At 41.0% G+C, this 16,448-nt stretch overlaps 1 protein-coding gene across 1 annotated transcript; it reads left to right on the forward strand.

The window, feature by feature from the left end:
- Window positions 1–3,080: 3,080 nt before the first annotated feature.
- On the forward strand, window positions 3,081–8,770 carry LOC131348581 (histo-blood group ABO system transferase-like). Its single transcript, XM_058383669.1, has 5 exons — window positions 3,081–3,164; window positions 3,247–3,285; window positions 6,872–6,904; window positions 7,100–7,234; window positions 7,589–8,770. The coding sequence occupies exons 2-5, from the start codon at window positions 3,263–3,265 to the stop codon at window positions 8,277–8,279; spliced, it is 882 nt and encodes a 293-aa protein (XP_058239652.1). The 5' UTR covers window positions 3,081–3,164; window positions 3,247–3,262; the 3' UTR covers window positions 8,280–8,770.
- The last annotated feature ends 7,678 nt before the right edge of the window (window positions 8,771–16,448 follow it).

The following is a 16,448-nucleotide window of genomic DNA, read 5'->3' on the forward strand; positions in this document are numbered from 1 at the left end:
AACTGAAATACAAATAAAACATTTCAGTAAATAAAAGTATTATAGAACATGTTTAAATAATGAGACTTAAATCTAGATGGATTATATTCCTAAAATAGGCTAATTTATTTTAGATAAAAGTGTCCCAGACTAATAGTATAGACTAATAGCCTTTAGATTTCTCAAAATCTAATTCTTAATTAATTCATTTTAAAATCCAGTTGTTTCACAAACATCGGCACCAGTCAGCTTTTTCTTTTTTCTGCCACATGATGCCTTCCAGATAAGAGAAGTACTCTACACTCATGTCTCACTACACTTCACCACCTTGCAGTTCTGCTTCACCCTGTTCATTCTGCTACATTATATAATCTTATAATGTACATATTGTTAATTCTTATTGCACACATTTTGCACAATATATAGTTACTCTTTCTTTTAACACTTTATATGCTGTAAATACAACTTGAACATACTTCTCTATACACATACTGACATAGCCTTATTTATTGATGTACATATTTACATATTTATCTGCACTTGTTCATTTGAATAATTTCTACTATTTGCATTTAGGTAGATGATAAACGGCATTTCGTTGCTATGTACCTGTATTTTGCAATGACAAAGTTGTATCTATATATGTATTAATCAGAGAATCTGTTTCTTCTTCGTGAAGAATGGATGAATAACTGAATGTTATTGAAGATTCAGGAGGTGCAGAAAATTTTCCATAATTCTGTTTCCCAGACAAGAATTTCCTGAAAGTTTGTAGAGTAACAGAGTGGACAAATGCTGAGTTATTAACGGCCTGTGTGAAATGTGAGAAATGTTCTGAATGAATGTGAGATAAGTTTTAAGTGTTTACCAGAGAGTAACTGCTCAAATAAGTTACAGCCAGGATACGACAGTCGTGCAGTGGTATTCCCTGAACACTCGGATCTCTGGGAATCTCACAGGACTCACCTGGACCCGAGTCGTATGGGTCGCTGATGGATAGAAGGCTGCAGTAATAGCTGTTTTTAGTAGTTTTTAGTTTCACTTTCAACCAGGAGTCAAAAAAATATTGTCCTTCCCGCATGTGACTCAGCTTACCAGACCTCTATGTTTGGATTTTAGAGGATCAGCGTTCTCTGATTTCACTGTATGGAATTTGTTTATTTGCCACTTTTTTTTCTCGTCTGATCTGTTAGCGGTTCTAGATTCTCAGACTCTTTCTCAGACTCTCAGCCACGGATGAATGTGGCATGGTGATCGATACTACTGTTGTTTCATCTAGTAGTGTCAGGAACAGCTGGACCGTTCCCTGCTAGGCCCGGAGAGGGCGCTGGCAGGCGAACCTCGAACGCCTGCTTGTGTGTGCCTATCTGTGACGAAAGGAATAGAACGCCACCTGAGAATGGGCGGGGCTAAAAACTGAACTGCAGCCAATCACAAGAGGGTTTTTTATTTCTGGTTAATTTTCTTCTCTCTTTTTCTGTCCCTCTCTCTCTTACACACACACCTGTATTACTACAGTTAAATTCAAGCCCCAATCCCCTGCCTCCATATGTGCACACAGACACACACACACACAGACAGATCAAAATACAGACTGAACTAAATTTTACAGGACTTACAGGAAGAACATCACAATGCGCATAGGACTAAAGTTATTTCTGTTGTTTACTCTTTTCATCGCTTCATTCCTAGGGTATCTCATTATCATTATTATCATTATCATTATCATTATTATCATTATCATTATTATCATTATTATTATTATTATTATTATTATTATTATTATTATTATTATTATTATTATTATTATTATTATTATTATTATTATTATCATCATTATTATTATTATTATTATTATTATTTGTTGTGGTAGAGGTGGTAATATTATCACACTCAGACAGTTACTTCTGAACAGATGTATATCTAAATGAAGAGAAAAACAGACAAACAGTTTTCTTTTTTTAAATAAAACAAAGAGCTAGTATTTCAGAAAAATGTATATCTTAATACCTGAAGTTCGAGGTCAGTCAGAGAATCAGCTGTTCTGACATCTAGACAAAGTTCATTCCACCACCTAGGTGCCAGAACAGATAACAGTCTTGATGCGTACCCTGAGAGATGATGATTCGAACTCCTTTTTTAATATATTTACTTCTCTACAAGCTCCCCTGACTTCCTTCTGCATTTGCCTGATGTTGTCCTCACTGACCGACAGGGTCAACACGCTGCAAATACAGAAAAAGATAACAGTGAGCTGGCTCTCAGTTGGTCAGGTAGCTTTTGTGTCTAATCTCCAGAAATTTCCTGAGTGGAAATGTCTAGAGCGACGGCGGTGTTTTAAAAGACAGATTAATAATGAACATGTTTTTTGTTGTAATTTAACACTAAACTCTAGTTCATTCGTTTGTGATTTTATTTTAGTTTCATTTTTCGATATTTCTGGATTGTTGCCAAATAAATAAAGATTTTGTTGTATAAATAAAGATCAACTGCACAACTAAACAAATATTTAGGTTCAAAATGTGTGTGTGTGTGTGTGTGTTATTCCTCAGGTATAGTTACTTCAAATATACCTCTTCCTGGTTCAGGTAAGCAGTACACACTCATCATGTGTGTGTGTGAGTGTGTGTGTGTGTGTGTGACAGAGAGAGAGTGAGAAAGAGAGAGAGAGCGAGTGTGTGTGTGACAGAGAGAGAGTGAGAAAGAGAGCGAGTGTGTGTGTGTGTGTGTGTGTGTGTATGTGACAGAGAGAGAGTGAGAAAGAGAGCGAGTGTGTGTGTGTGTATGTGACAGAGAGAGAGAGAGAGAGAAAGAGAGAGAGAGAGAGAGAGAGAGAGAGAGAGAGAATGTGTGTGTGTGAGAGAGAGAGAGAGGAAGAGAGAGAGAGTTCTTTCCATATCAATTTACATCAGTTACTTATTTCTACTCACTTCACCTAAAAACATGAATTGGTGGCCTGGCTGCTCTAAACTGCCCCCTACCCCGACCTCTCAGGTGTGAATGAGTGTGTGTACTTTACCCTGCGAGGGGCAGGTATTCCCACCTCACCCAATGTTCCTGGTTATAGCACATGGATGAAAGCGCTTGCTCAGGATGAACAAACCTATGTTCTAGTAAGTGTGTGCTGAACCCAGATGTTGTGTGTTTTGTGTTTTCAGTGATGTGTTGGAGTGCAGACCGACTGTGTGAGTACATGCACCAGTGTGTTATTGTTACTCATTTATCTGTACTGTATATGCACAAAGTCTGTACCTGTTTTTCTTGCAGGGAAGAAAAACATGATATGGACTTAATCTTTCCTGCAGGGTGAGGTCTCACACACACACACACACACACACAGAACATGTAGAACATGTGCATCTTTCCTTTCATTCAAACACAATAATTACTTATTATACAAGTATTTGCAACATCTACCAAATAACTTGTTCAGTCTGGTCATTTCGAGACTGGACTACTGCAACTGGCAGGTCTACCTCTGAATGCAATCCAAAATGCAGCTGCAGACTTGTTTTCAACCTGCCTAAGTTCTCCCACACCACCCCACTGCTACACTCCACCACTGGCTTCCGGTAGCTGTATCAGATTCAAAACACTGACGCTGGCCTGCAAAGCCAGGAATGGAGCAGCTCCCTCTGACCTCAAAGATCTATTACTCCTCACACTGCACCTCGCTCCCTCTGATCTACTAGCACTGCTCAACTGCTCCCACCATCTCTCAGGGTAAGAGGTAGGTATACATCTAGACTCTTCTCTGCTCTGACACCGAGGTGGTAGAATGAACTTCCCCTAGATGACCAAACACCGTAGATGAACTTTCCCTAGATGACAATGGTCACTGACATTTCCTACCTCTTTGTTGTATGTTGATTTAAAAATACAGTTTTTAGGCTGATGGTATTCTAAGTCTGTGACCTATTGAACCAGTGTTAATGTATTCATTGATGGAGACTTCAAAGCACTGTTGTACGTCACTCTGGATAAGATCGTCTGCCCGATGCCAGAAATGTAATTGTAAATGCAAGTCAGCTCCTGTCCCTGATTGGTGGATCACCAGCTTTGATTTTGTCTCTCTGTTGAAGTTAGTAATACAAACAATGCAGCTTTTAGTAACAGAGACACTCTTCTGTCCTGAAGACTTTCCCCATGTCAGAAAATATTAAACACCTTTGTGTACACGTACAGACACATTAAGAACTTAGCTCTAAAGTCTCTTTCTGGTTTATGATCGTATATAAAATCCCAGCATGACTGCTTGCTGCCCCTTTAGCACCTTCTCACTTGCAAAGTGTTGTTAGTTTATCTACGTACCAAGCCTTGTATTTCTGATTCTATTTCACTGTATATGATCTGTTTTTGCTTACTGGATTTTCACTGTTTTGTATTTGCCCTTTTGATTTCTTTGCCTCGCTGGATGTTTTTTCTTGTTACCTGATTTTCCTGCCTGTTTATCCACATTGCCTTTGTCTGACGACTTGGATACCTCTGTTTGGATTATTAAAGTGGTTTTGTTCCGCATATGGATCCGTCTCAAATCCTGTTACAGGATACTTTGCCAATAATGGATCCAGCAGGCCCAACTCAGCTGCAAGCTATAGTAGCGCAACAAAGCCAGGCTATTGCGGCTTATTAAGAACAACTCACCATTCTCCAAAACACCAACACGCAGCTTCTCTGAGCTTTGGCGAACCCCACTGGAGCTAGGAGCGACGCGGTACGAGCTGCAATGTTTCTGTACAACTCATGCACCTGCACCATGGCACTGATTCCACTGCAGATTATGCAGTCAAATTCTGCACTTTCACGATGCAAAGAAGATGGAATGAACCAGTACTCAGGGCCATTTTCAAAGAAGGGCTGAGCGCAGGCTGAACTGGCGTGCAGAGATGAGGATTCTTCTCTAGACCAGTACATCACCAAAGCCATCCGCTTGGATAATTTAATCTGTCACCTGAGGAGTGGCTACGAAGACAATGTCTTCAGATATGATTCTACTGTGGACAAGCTGGACAGTGCTGCATGTCTTGTCCAGAGAAACCTGTATCTCGCATGACTAACCTGAGCCCTCATACTTGCTCTCTAAGTTTTCACCTCCCCATCCTGGTGCATTATGGTGATACCTCTCATTGTGTTTCAGCCCTAGTTGACTCTGGCATAGCTCTTAACATCATCCACTGCCAACTCACAGAAGAACTCCAACTTCCCCTAACTCAGCATGCCAGCCCACTGAAAATCACAGCAGTGGAAAACCAGCCTATTGCAGACGGCCTCATTACTCAGCAAACCTCCAAACCGGCCTGGTTCACACGGAAGAAATAGTACTTCAGATCACATCATCACCTGCGAACCAAATCATCCTGGGTTTCCCATGGCTTCAGGATCATGATCCACAAATATCATGGACTAAGAAAGAACTCATCCAATAGTGACCCTCACTGTCAACTCCACTATTTGAAACAACATCTCATTCTACCCTGCCACACTACTTCTATAGAAAGTCCCCACATTTCATCAGCTACGTACATTCCTAAGGAATATCAAGACCTCTGGGAGGTTTGAAGTAAGGAACGTGCTTCCACTCTCCCTCCTCATCTGCCATGGGATTGTGCCATTGACTTACTTCCTAACATCACTTTCCTGAAGAGCCCATTATCTGCTCCAAAAGCCCAAGCAATGGAGGAGTATATACGGCCGATTTTATTCGTCCCGCCACCTCTCCTGCTGCTTCCGGGTTCTTCTTTGTCGAAAAAAGGACGGAGGATTGCCCCAGGTACATCAGTTCATTCAAAATCCTTCAGCAAATCAATCCAGTAACCTACTACTTAGAACTACCCCACAGCTACCACATCTCATCATCTCAAACCAGCCCACACCCACAACTCCACGGCTGAAAATTCCACACCACCAACACCACCCTTTGAGGTTGATAGGTCCCCCACATATTTTATCAGTTACATTATCAACTCACAGAAGAGGAGATAAGATTCTAGACTTCTGGGTTATAGAGTTCATTACCGGTTTTATAGACATTTGAACACACTCACTCCATCACAGCTTGGCAAAGTATCATTAGTTTGTCTACATACCCAGCATTGTATTTCTGATTCTATTTTGCCTATGTGTATGACCTGTTTTTGCTTATTGGATTTTTGCTGGTCTGAATTTGTCCTTTTGATTTGTTTGCACCGCTGACTGTCTTTTCTGGTTACCTGATTTTCCTGCCTGTTTATCCACTCTACCTTTGTCTGATGATTTGGATACTTCTGTTTGGATTATTTAAGTGGTTTTGTTCTGCACATGGATCATTAGTGGCTCATTATGGCTCATGGCTCGGGTTAGGGTTAGGGTTAGGCTAACCCTAGGCTCATGGCTCATTAGTGACCCCAGGACTGATAAACACACTAGAGATCTGTTCTTGACTTGATGGACCACTATGTATTTATGTTGATGTTCTATCCTGACATTGTGTTAAAGGAACAGATGACCCTAAAGCCACTCTATAGCTCAAATAACATGGAAATGAGTGTCGACATGGAAGGGAATGTTCTGCAGAACTGACTGAGTCTTGGCACTATGACAAAACAAAAAAAACACCATGAAAATGTCAATAAACTCACCTCCTGATTCTGCATCACAATGCATAATAATAATAATCATAATAATAATATATCATTAAATAAATAAATAAATAAATAAATAAACTACTGCTTAAACTAATTATATAACTAAATATCAACACAACTAACTCCTGACCTCTTCACTATTAATACTTAATACATCTTATCCTTAATAAATACATTAAATATTTGTCTCTTTGAAATAAAATAAATGATTACATTTTACATATTGAATAGTTCATAAACATTTTTTGTTCTTTTTTCCTTTTCATTAGAATGACATGCAACCAGCCCAGTGTGAGTAGTAGGTGAGTAAATGTGTGCACAAAACTACAGGAAAAGAGAGAGAGAGAGAGAGAGAGAGAGAGAGAGAGAGATTTTTCCTTTAATATGTCATCTATACATACCTACTAGATAACAGGTTTTTCCTTTAATATGTCACCTATCTAGATAATAGTAGACTATGTAAAAGCTTGTGTGTTTGTGTGTGCACGTGTGGTCAGTCGACCAGACATTGCCACCATGAGCCGGTGGTTAGCTCCAATTGTATGGGAGGGTACATTTGACCTGACAGTGATTGATGCCATCTACAAACAACAGAACATCACCGTGGCAACCACTGTCTTCGCTCTGGGCAAGTAAGTCATTCCACAGTATTACGTCATGTCTGTGAAGTACAAGGCATTGTGGGTCACACACTGTGAGTGTTGACCGAGGGTAAATCTGTAGCTGTGTTAATAATGTTAATGATAACGCTCGAAATTCAATTAAATGCAAAACCAGGCTTATTAGATTTCCTGCCACATTCACCAGCACACCTTTGTGCTAAAATAGCTGTAATTATCACCCTGAGACGAAAATAAAATAAGTTAAATCTATGTTTCTATTATAAATCATAATCCGATGGTCCGAGGCCCTCAGTTCATTGCCTGATTTCCTTCATGGCTCAGTTCTCATGTTTTTTGATGAACAATCTGAATCATCTCCTGCAGGTATGTACGTTTCCTGAAGGACGTCCTAGAATCCGCGGAGCAGCACTTCATGGTGGGCTACCGAGTGCACTATTATGTGTTTACAGATCTCCCAGATGAGGTTCCCACGGTAACGCTGGGGGAGGGGCGTCAGCTGACCGTGATAAAAACCTCAAGCTCGAACCGCTGGCAGGAAATCTCTCTACGCAGGATGGAGATGATCGAGAAACTCATCGAAGACGAAGTCATCAACAAGGCAGACTATATTTTCTGCCTCGACGTCGACTCCAAATTCTATGCTCATTGGGGGGCGGAGTCTCTTGGTGACCTTGTCGGCACTCTACATGCCTGGTTTTTTGGAACATCTCGGGACCAGTTCACGTACGAGCGTCGCCCCGAATCTCAAGCCTATATACCTTTTAACGAAGGAGACTACTACTACGGAGGGGCCGTGATCGGAGGACGCCCCGACAAAGTGCTCAAGCTGGTGAAGACGTGCCGCATGAATCTGGATGTGGACCGAGCCAATAAGATCGAAGCAGTTTGGCAGGAAGAGTCTCACCTGAACAAGTACTTCCTGTACAACAAACCCACCAAGGTGCTCTCACCTGAATACCTGTGGGATGATAGAAAAGGGAAACCCAGCTTCATGAAAGTGGTGCGTTTCTCACAGGTGGAGAAGAACTACGCTGAGATTCGACCCAACCCTTAAAGCACGACGTAGATAAGCAGGACGTAAGACCTCTTAAACATAAGAGCTTTGTTTTTCTTCATATCACTCACCTTTTATCTTGTTGGGCTTCCTCTATCAAATCTGGCAACAGCATGTTACTGTGTGATGTTCAGCAAAGCATTCCTGCAAGGTTTTTTTAATGGTTTTCATTTAGTCTTGATTGTAAAACATTCTTAGATTTCTCCAGATATCTTCAGTTCTATAAACAGGAAATGAATACTGAGTTATTGTAAATGACATAAAATATGGCCAAATGTTTTGTAAAGTTTTGATCTGTTGATGGAAACAGATCATGAAGAAGCTGTGTTCATTTACAGCTGGCTACCTCGCGCTGATTTGCAGATTCCTGGTTAAAGGTTCTTCCTTTTAATCTTCATCTGATGGTTTGTATTTCATATTTGAACTTAAACATTATATTGAATCACTGCTGTGTCTGCTGACAATGTCACTAAGATTTATGTATTATTGCTTTTGTACTAAGTTTCTGTGTGTTTAGGTTCATGATGTTTTGCCTTGATATAATAAAACTGGAACATGATGGAAGAGATCTATTGTCTTGATAAGTACACAATGAATGCCATTACTTTTTATTGACCTGAAGTACATGATGATTTTGGTGATGAAAAGGTGAGAGATGGGAGGAAACCATTAAACCTGCCAGTAACACATACTGTCAAAAATGTTCAATACAAGCACTAACGCAAGCTCAGGATGAAGCTGTGAGATAACCAGTGCACTGGTTGCATTCATAACCTCCATTTATCAAAACCACATCTAACTGAGGGATCTACGGGTTTTTTTCAACACAACATTAACAATAATAAGATACATTTTATGTAAGATAAAGTAAATAAATAAATACATAAATAAATATATATTTATTTATATATATAAATAAATATATATTTATTTATATATATAAATAAATATATATTTATATATATATATATATATATATATATACAAAAATAAATAAAATAAATAAATAAAAAGGTAAAACCTTCTGACACGAAAAGGGCTGAAATTAAAAGCTAAACTAAATAAATAACATTTTTCTTGGACATGTAATGTAATGATTATTTCAATATTGTTTGCATGACATTACCAACATATTAGTATAGTGATCTGTGCAGATATGCAAATTGAATTCTGCTGTATTTGGTTGTATCATGATGATGACTCCGTAGGAAAAGCATACACACACTCGTTTTTCTGACATTTCTACTGAATCTCCCGTATATATAACACACAGTGATAATTCAGTCAGAAAAATGTTTGTGTTTGTGTGTGTGAGTTGCCCACAGCTAACACTATCCACAAGCACATATTTTGGCACTTTTATTTCCAAATCATGTGCATGTTTTTATTGATTTTCCTAAAGACCAGGCAAATGCAAAGACACATTCTGTCCTTTTTTGATTCTACATTTACATTTCTGTCATTTGGCAGACACCCTTACACAAAGCAACCTACATCTAATCTCATTTTTAACAACTGAGTAATTGAGGATTAAGGTCCTTGCACAGGGGCCCAACAACATAACCACTAAGCTACCATATCCCCTGAAATGACATTCTCACTAAATACATAGATTCTTACTAAATGCATGTGTACACACACACACACACACAAACTTTTTTCCGTAACAAGTACCACACTGAGTTATGGGGACACACATTATCCTTTGTCATAGAGATTAGTAGGTAATATTAAACTGCTCCTTATGGCATGGGGTAAAAGTCTGACTGTTCAGAATTCAATTCTAGTGAAACAGTCTAGAAATATGACGACCTGACATTCTACAGGACTGTAAGGACAGGGCGGGAGTGGGCGGGAGTAGGCGGGAGCAGGCGGGTTCTAATTTGGACATTTAATCTTATACACACACAGCCAACTAACCCTTAATTATGAGGACAATCTGGGTTTACATGGACATCACTCATACACACACACACACACACACACACAGCAAACTAACCCTTGATTATGAGGACAATCTGGGTTTCACTGGACATCCCTCATATACACACACATACACACACAGCCAACTAACCCTTGATTATGAGGACAATCTGGGTTTCACTGGACATAACTCATACATACACACACATAGCCAACTAACTCTTGATTATGAGGACAATCTGGGTTTCACTGGACATCCCTCATATACACACACATACACACACAGCCAACTAACTCTTGATTATGAGGACAATCTGGGTTTCACTGGACATAACTCATACACACACACACACACAGCCAACTAACCCTTGATTATGAGGACAATCTGGGTTTCACTGGACATCACTCATACACACACACACACACAGCCAACTAACCCTTGATTATGAGGACAATCTGGGTTTCACTGGACATCACTCATACACACACATACACACACACACACACACATAGCCAACTAACCCTTGATTATGAGGACAATCTGGGTTTCAATGGACATCACTCATACACACACACACACACACACACACACACACACACACACACAGCCAACTAACCCTTGATTATGAGGACAATCTGGGTTTCACTGGACATCACTCATACACACACATACACACACACACACACACATAGCCAACTAACCCTTGATTATGAGGACAATCTGGGTTTCACTGGACATCACTCATACACACACACATACACACACACACACACACATAGCCAACTAACCCTTGATTATGAGGACAATCTGGGTTTCACTGGACATCCCTCATATACACACAAATACAAGCCTAACTTGATAATGAGGACAATCTGATTGCAATCTGACAACAAAAGGTTGTTTCAAATGTTTAAAAGAAGTTGAATTTGAACTACTAAGTCAAACTAAATACAGTACTAAACCAAATCAGATCTACAGTGAAGAGTAAATTCACAAAAGAATTGTGCATCTTTTTGCGGCCACTAAACCTGCAGAAGAAACATGCACACCTAAGGACAGTGTTACATTGAGCCGCTGCTATAATATGCAACATGCATACATTTGGTGCAAAATTAGGTAATTAGGTAAAATTAGCCTTGGTGGAGAAAGTTCAATGATTAAAAATCAGCAAGTTGTACACTTCAAACAAGACCAATCAAAGGTAAAAAGATGAATCAATAAAAACCAAACCAAAACTGAAAAAGAAATGAAAATAAAATAAATGGCGAAAGTATATGTAACCAGGTGGTACATAGGAGGAGTTTATTGCTTCTTCTGCATGGTGAAATTCCCTACTTCAGTTATTTGTTGTTTAAAATTTATGAAATAATAAACGGTGTATACCTGTATTTTGGAATACCTGGGAGAGACACGCATGCGCTCTAGTTTTCAGACATGTTGCGTGACATGCAGTGAGCAATGGAGAGGAGTTGTGCGCTCTCTGTGGAATCGTGTTATATTTGAGACCATCCAGCATGTACTGCTAGGAGTTCATGGTTATTGTTCCCACTGCCATATTGTATAGTGTAATACCACATTGTTTTGCATAGTAATTTTGTTGTAAATCATACAATATAGAGCTGGGAAAAGTTTAGCTGTAGCAGCTCTGCACACAGTTACTTTCTATATCTGAAATCCAAAGTTTGCTGTATTTAGTTATTTTTCTGCTCTTTTACCTGTACCTAAGTGAAATCTGTGAGCCTGCACTGTTTCTTGTACCTTTTTGAGAGAATGGTGCCAGGACAAATTCTTTTGAACATAATAATTGAATAAACTACAAAATAAGTGAAACCGCTCCTTCCGCCCGGTCACACATTTTGGTACCGGGAGTGGGGTAGTTTATTCAGGCTGATACGGTTGGGACGAGCAGTTTGGTTTGGTTAGGCAATACGGCAGTGGTGAATGTTTTGCAGAGGCGGAGGATGTCCCAAGCAGAGCTGGTGTGAAGGATTGCGGGTACGGAGGACGTGGCCAGCGTGGGACTGATCGGGTACTGAAAAGACTGGAAAGGTTGGACGAGTTTGCACCAAGGACAATTGTCGTGGAATGAGTTGTTTATTCTGAGTTATTTTTATTTTGATCTACTTGTGTGAGAAATGTCAAACTCTGATGAACTGCCTGCAGTGGGGGCACACACCCCTGTTGCTGAAGCTGTGGGTAATGATGGCTTAGAGCAAATGAGGAATCAAATTGAAGAGTTAAGGGATTGGAGGAATGACACTGGCAAATAGGGCCATAGGTGGAGGTAGTTCAACTCGCTCTTACATTTATGTCCCTCATGAACATCAGGTTCAGCCTGACGTTCACCGGGGGAGTTTAACAAAGATGGGAGGTCTATAGAGGAGTTTATTGAGGAGATAGAAAGGGTTCTACGGGCCAGAGACCAGACACAAGAAGAGGAAGTGAACTTTATTATTTCACTTTTGAGGGGATCTGCACTAGAAGAGGTACGTTTATGTGTGGGAAACCAGTCCAGACAGGCCAGTGATTTGTTTACTTTTTTGTGTGAAGCATTTAGTGAACGGCGTAGTGGGACTCAGTTGTTGCAGATGTTTTATAATCGCAAACAATTGGAGGGGGAAGATCTTCGAAATTACTCTCATGCTCTTTCTCGTCTATTAAGCTTTATCACAAAACAGTCCCCAGGCAGCTTGGCAAACGAGCAGGGGCTTTTGCGTGATCAATTTGTGGAGGGTGTGTAAGATGATCAGAGAAAAGCCCCATTTGACCCTTCTTGAGATTCGTAATGAAGCCCTTCTTTGGTCTGTGGAAGAGAGCAGACCGACTAGCGTAGTAAATAGTCGACCTGTCCATTCAGAAGTACTGGGTGAAACCAAAGATAATTCTGGTTCTGGAACTCACACATCTACGGTGTTGAATGATATTTTGCAGGTAATTTCCCGGCAGGACAAGCGAATAAGTGAGCAAGAGCAAACTATTTCAGAGCTTACTAAGGCTGTCAAAGAGTTGACTGCACAACGGTTAGCATCAGTTCCACAGCAGTCCTCATCAAAGTCTCCTCCTAGGTTTACAGAAGAGGGAGAACCTATCTGTTTCAGATGCAATGAGGCTGGGCATGTCGCCAGGTGCTGCACTTTTAGATGGGGTATGTGGAATAAAAATTCTGTTCTACTCACTACAAAATTCTGACTCCAGTTCCACACTGACCTGACAGCTCAGTCTGAGTGAGACTCTATCTAATTAAGACTCTTAACTAAATAAGCCAAATCAAGCAGACTAGATGAATGCAGATAAGAGATTTTATTTGCAGTCAGCGCTGATACAAGAATTGAGATGCTCACGCATGAATGTCCCAACAGCCTCTAAATGGGGAACTCCAATCACAGCCTTTATATACATTTTCCTTATCTCTCCAAATGTAACACGTGACTGGTTCTTTGCTGAGACAATCCCACCTATTTTTCTTTTTGGAACTTTAGGTTCTTTTTGACACCATTATCTTTGAATTTACAACTTCTCGAATACCATTATAATTAAACTTTCTTGAATTATTATATTAAAAATGTGGGTGTCTCCGCCCCCACCAGTGGGATTTTCTTCAGCCTCACTCTCTCAGGTGCCTCATTCATCCTCAGCAGATAGCATGGGTAAGTTCTCGGTTCTTCAGGGGCCTACACCCATCTTCTACTCTTTTTTCATTATACTTTACACTTCACCGCTTTCTGGTTTATCTGTTTTCTTCTACATATGTGATCTAGATATTTCACCTGGTACCACCATCGCAGTTCAGCACGCGCTGCGCTTACTTCATGATGAGATCATTGCCTCTCAAGGTACCAGTGGGGCAAAGATGGGCCATGATGATCTAGGGTGCATCTCTGACATTGATTGGTCCAAATTTGGGAAGCCTGGTACCGCTGAGAAAGCCTGCCAGACTGACATCATCGATACAGCTGCTCATTCTCTAAAGCCCTTGCAGACTACATGCAAGGCCCATGACTGAGCTACATGTCGCGTTAAACCCTATATTGTTCTTAAACTCAAACGATCTAATGAATAAATTTTACCTGAGAACTCAATCATGCTGTCCCCTGGTTATTTCACACAACATCAAATACACGCTCCATACATATATACTTCAAGTACAAAATTATCTCCCACAGGTGGTAGGCCAAAGAGTGATACCAGGACAGCTGAGGGGCGAGAAAGGCAAGGTCCTTCTGTCCTTGAGTCAGGCAGCACAAGGAGTAGTTCCTGGTCCACCACCTGAAGGAACCAGTCGCGACAGGTTTCTGGAATGGCCGGTTGGAACTTGCTCAATGGTGGATTTGAAAATTAGAGGTGTGTTTGTGTCATGTTTGCTCGACACTGGTAGTCAGGTTACTATCACCGAAGGGTTCTTCCGAGAGCATTTATTTAGGAATGGCGGTGATGTGATGTCCACTTCTGGTTGGTTAAAGATCACAGCAGCCAATGGTTTAGATATTCCCTATTTGGGTTACATTGAGCTGGATGTGGAGGTTATGGGGATGACTTTGCCTGAGTATGGGTTGTTGATTGTTAAAGAAACCCCTAGTTCATCATCTTTGGCTGCGCTCATTGGAATGAACATTATCAGTAAGTGCCAACAGATCGTGCATGCTGAATTTGACACGAGGCTTGCCCAGTCGGTCGAGTTGATAGAACGAGTTTCATTCGCCTGTGTCGCCGGTAAGACTCCTACTCATGTGCTGGCATGGTTGTCAGCTACTGTTCTGGTCAAGGGGATAGACCATGGTAAAAAAGATGACTCTGCATGGTTGGTAGAGCCAGTAAGCACCCCCTTACCAGGCGATTTAGTTGTTGTGCCTACCTTGGTCACATCTGAGTTGCCTGTGTTTAACTGTGTTTTTAAGAGTGCTTAACCTGTCTCAGGAAGACCTTTGGCTGCAGCCCAGGGCCCGTGTGGGCATGTGCTCCCTGGTAGATGATAATGGTGCGGGTTCATCCTGTGAAGTGAAGTTCCAGCAAATCTCTGCCGATACTGTGGGTGTAGGTCAGGGCTCTGAATCTCACACCCAATCGGTCTTGGATCACATCGTCATGGGAGGCACGCCGGAAGAGCAAGTTCAGTTAAAAGCAGTGTTGGGCAAGTATTCAGCTGTGTTTGCCTCAGGTGATGATGATCTGGTCTATATGGAAAGAGTTCAGCACGAGATTCATTTGACCGACGATGTACCGGTGAATCAGCCTTACAGATGCATTCCACCAAATCAGTACCAGGAGATAAGAAAGCACATCACAAAGTTGCTAAAGAAGGGAGTCATCCAAGTGTAAGTGCTTACGCCTTGTCTGTGGTATTGGTGCACAAAACTGATGGGTCTTTACATCTGTGCGTAGATTATAGGAAGCTTAATACTAAGATGAGGCGTGATGCATTTCCGCTACCCAGGATTGATGAGAGCTTCGATGCCCTCAGGGGAGCAAAGTTTTTCTCGACGGTGGACTTGGCCTCTGGGTATCATCAGATAGCGGTGAGTGACAGGGACAGAGCCAAGACAGCCTTCACAACACCTTTTGGTTTATTTGAGTACCGGAGGATGCCGTTTGGGGTCTGCAATGGACCATCGACGTTTCAGCAACTCATGCAGGCTGTCATGAGTGATCTGATCTTCCAGGTGTTGATAGTATATTTGGGTGACATCTTACTGTTTTCACAAACATTTGAAGAACACCTGGAAAGATTATAAATGGTGCTGAAATGGTTGGCAGATATTGGCTTGAAGGTGAAGCTAGAGAACTGTCATTTCCTCCAAGACTGTGTGTTTCCTGGGCCATCAGGTGTCAGCGCAGGGGATTTCTCCTGACCCGGATAAGGTTGCTGTGGTTAGCGATTGGAAGAAACAGTGAAGGATCTGAGGTTGTTTTTGGGTTTCTGTAGCTATTATAGAAAGTTTATCATGGGCTTCTGAAAGATAGCTGGACCTTTACATGACCTGGTGAAGGTATTTAGAAGGTTCTGGGATGAGAAAAGGAGACCGAACCACTCAGAAAGGAAGTCTGTGTCCAAGCCGGAAAAGTGTCTTCTGAAGCAGTGGAGCTTTATCAAAGAACATAATGGACTGCTGTACCGAGTAGTAGATCTTCCCTCCCTTCTGGTGAGAACCGCTGGCAGTTGTTGTTACCTGTGTGTCTGAGGGAACAAGTGCTGCAGAGTGTGCATAATGATATGGGGCACCAGGGTGCTGAGAGGACTATGGGGTTGT

The sequence above is a fragment of the Hemibagrus wyckioides genome, linkage group LG28 (assembly GCF_019097595.1).
Source record: "Hemibagrus wyckioides isolate EC202008001 linkage group LG28, SWU_Hwy_1.0, whole genome shotgun sequence".
Classification (NCBI taxonomy): domain Eukaryota; kingdom Metazoa; phylum Chordata; class Actinopteri; order Siluriformes; family Bagridae; genus Hemibagrus; species Hemibagrus wyckioides.

What these genes read in the sequence shown, in the direction of transcription:
- LOC131348581 (XM_058383669.1), top strand. Translation starts at nt 3,263, where the DNA reads ATGGACTTAATCTTTCCTGCAGG. An exon ending in CAGCCCAGTGTGAGTAGTAG is followed by an intron (nt 6,905 to 7,099) that starts GTGAGTAAATGT and finishes ACGTGTGGTCAG; the next exon opens with TCGACCAGACATTGCCACCA. An exon ending in ACTGTCTTCGCTCTGGGCAA is followed by an intron (nt 7,235 to 7,588) that starts GTAAGTCATTCC and finishes CATCTCCTGCAG; the next exon opens with GTATGTACGTTTCCTGAAGG.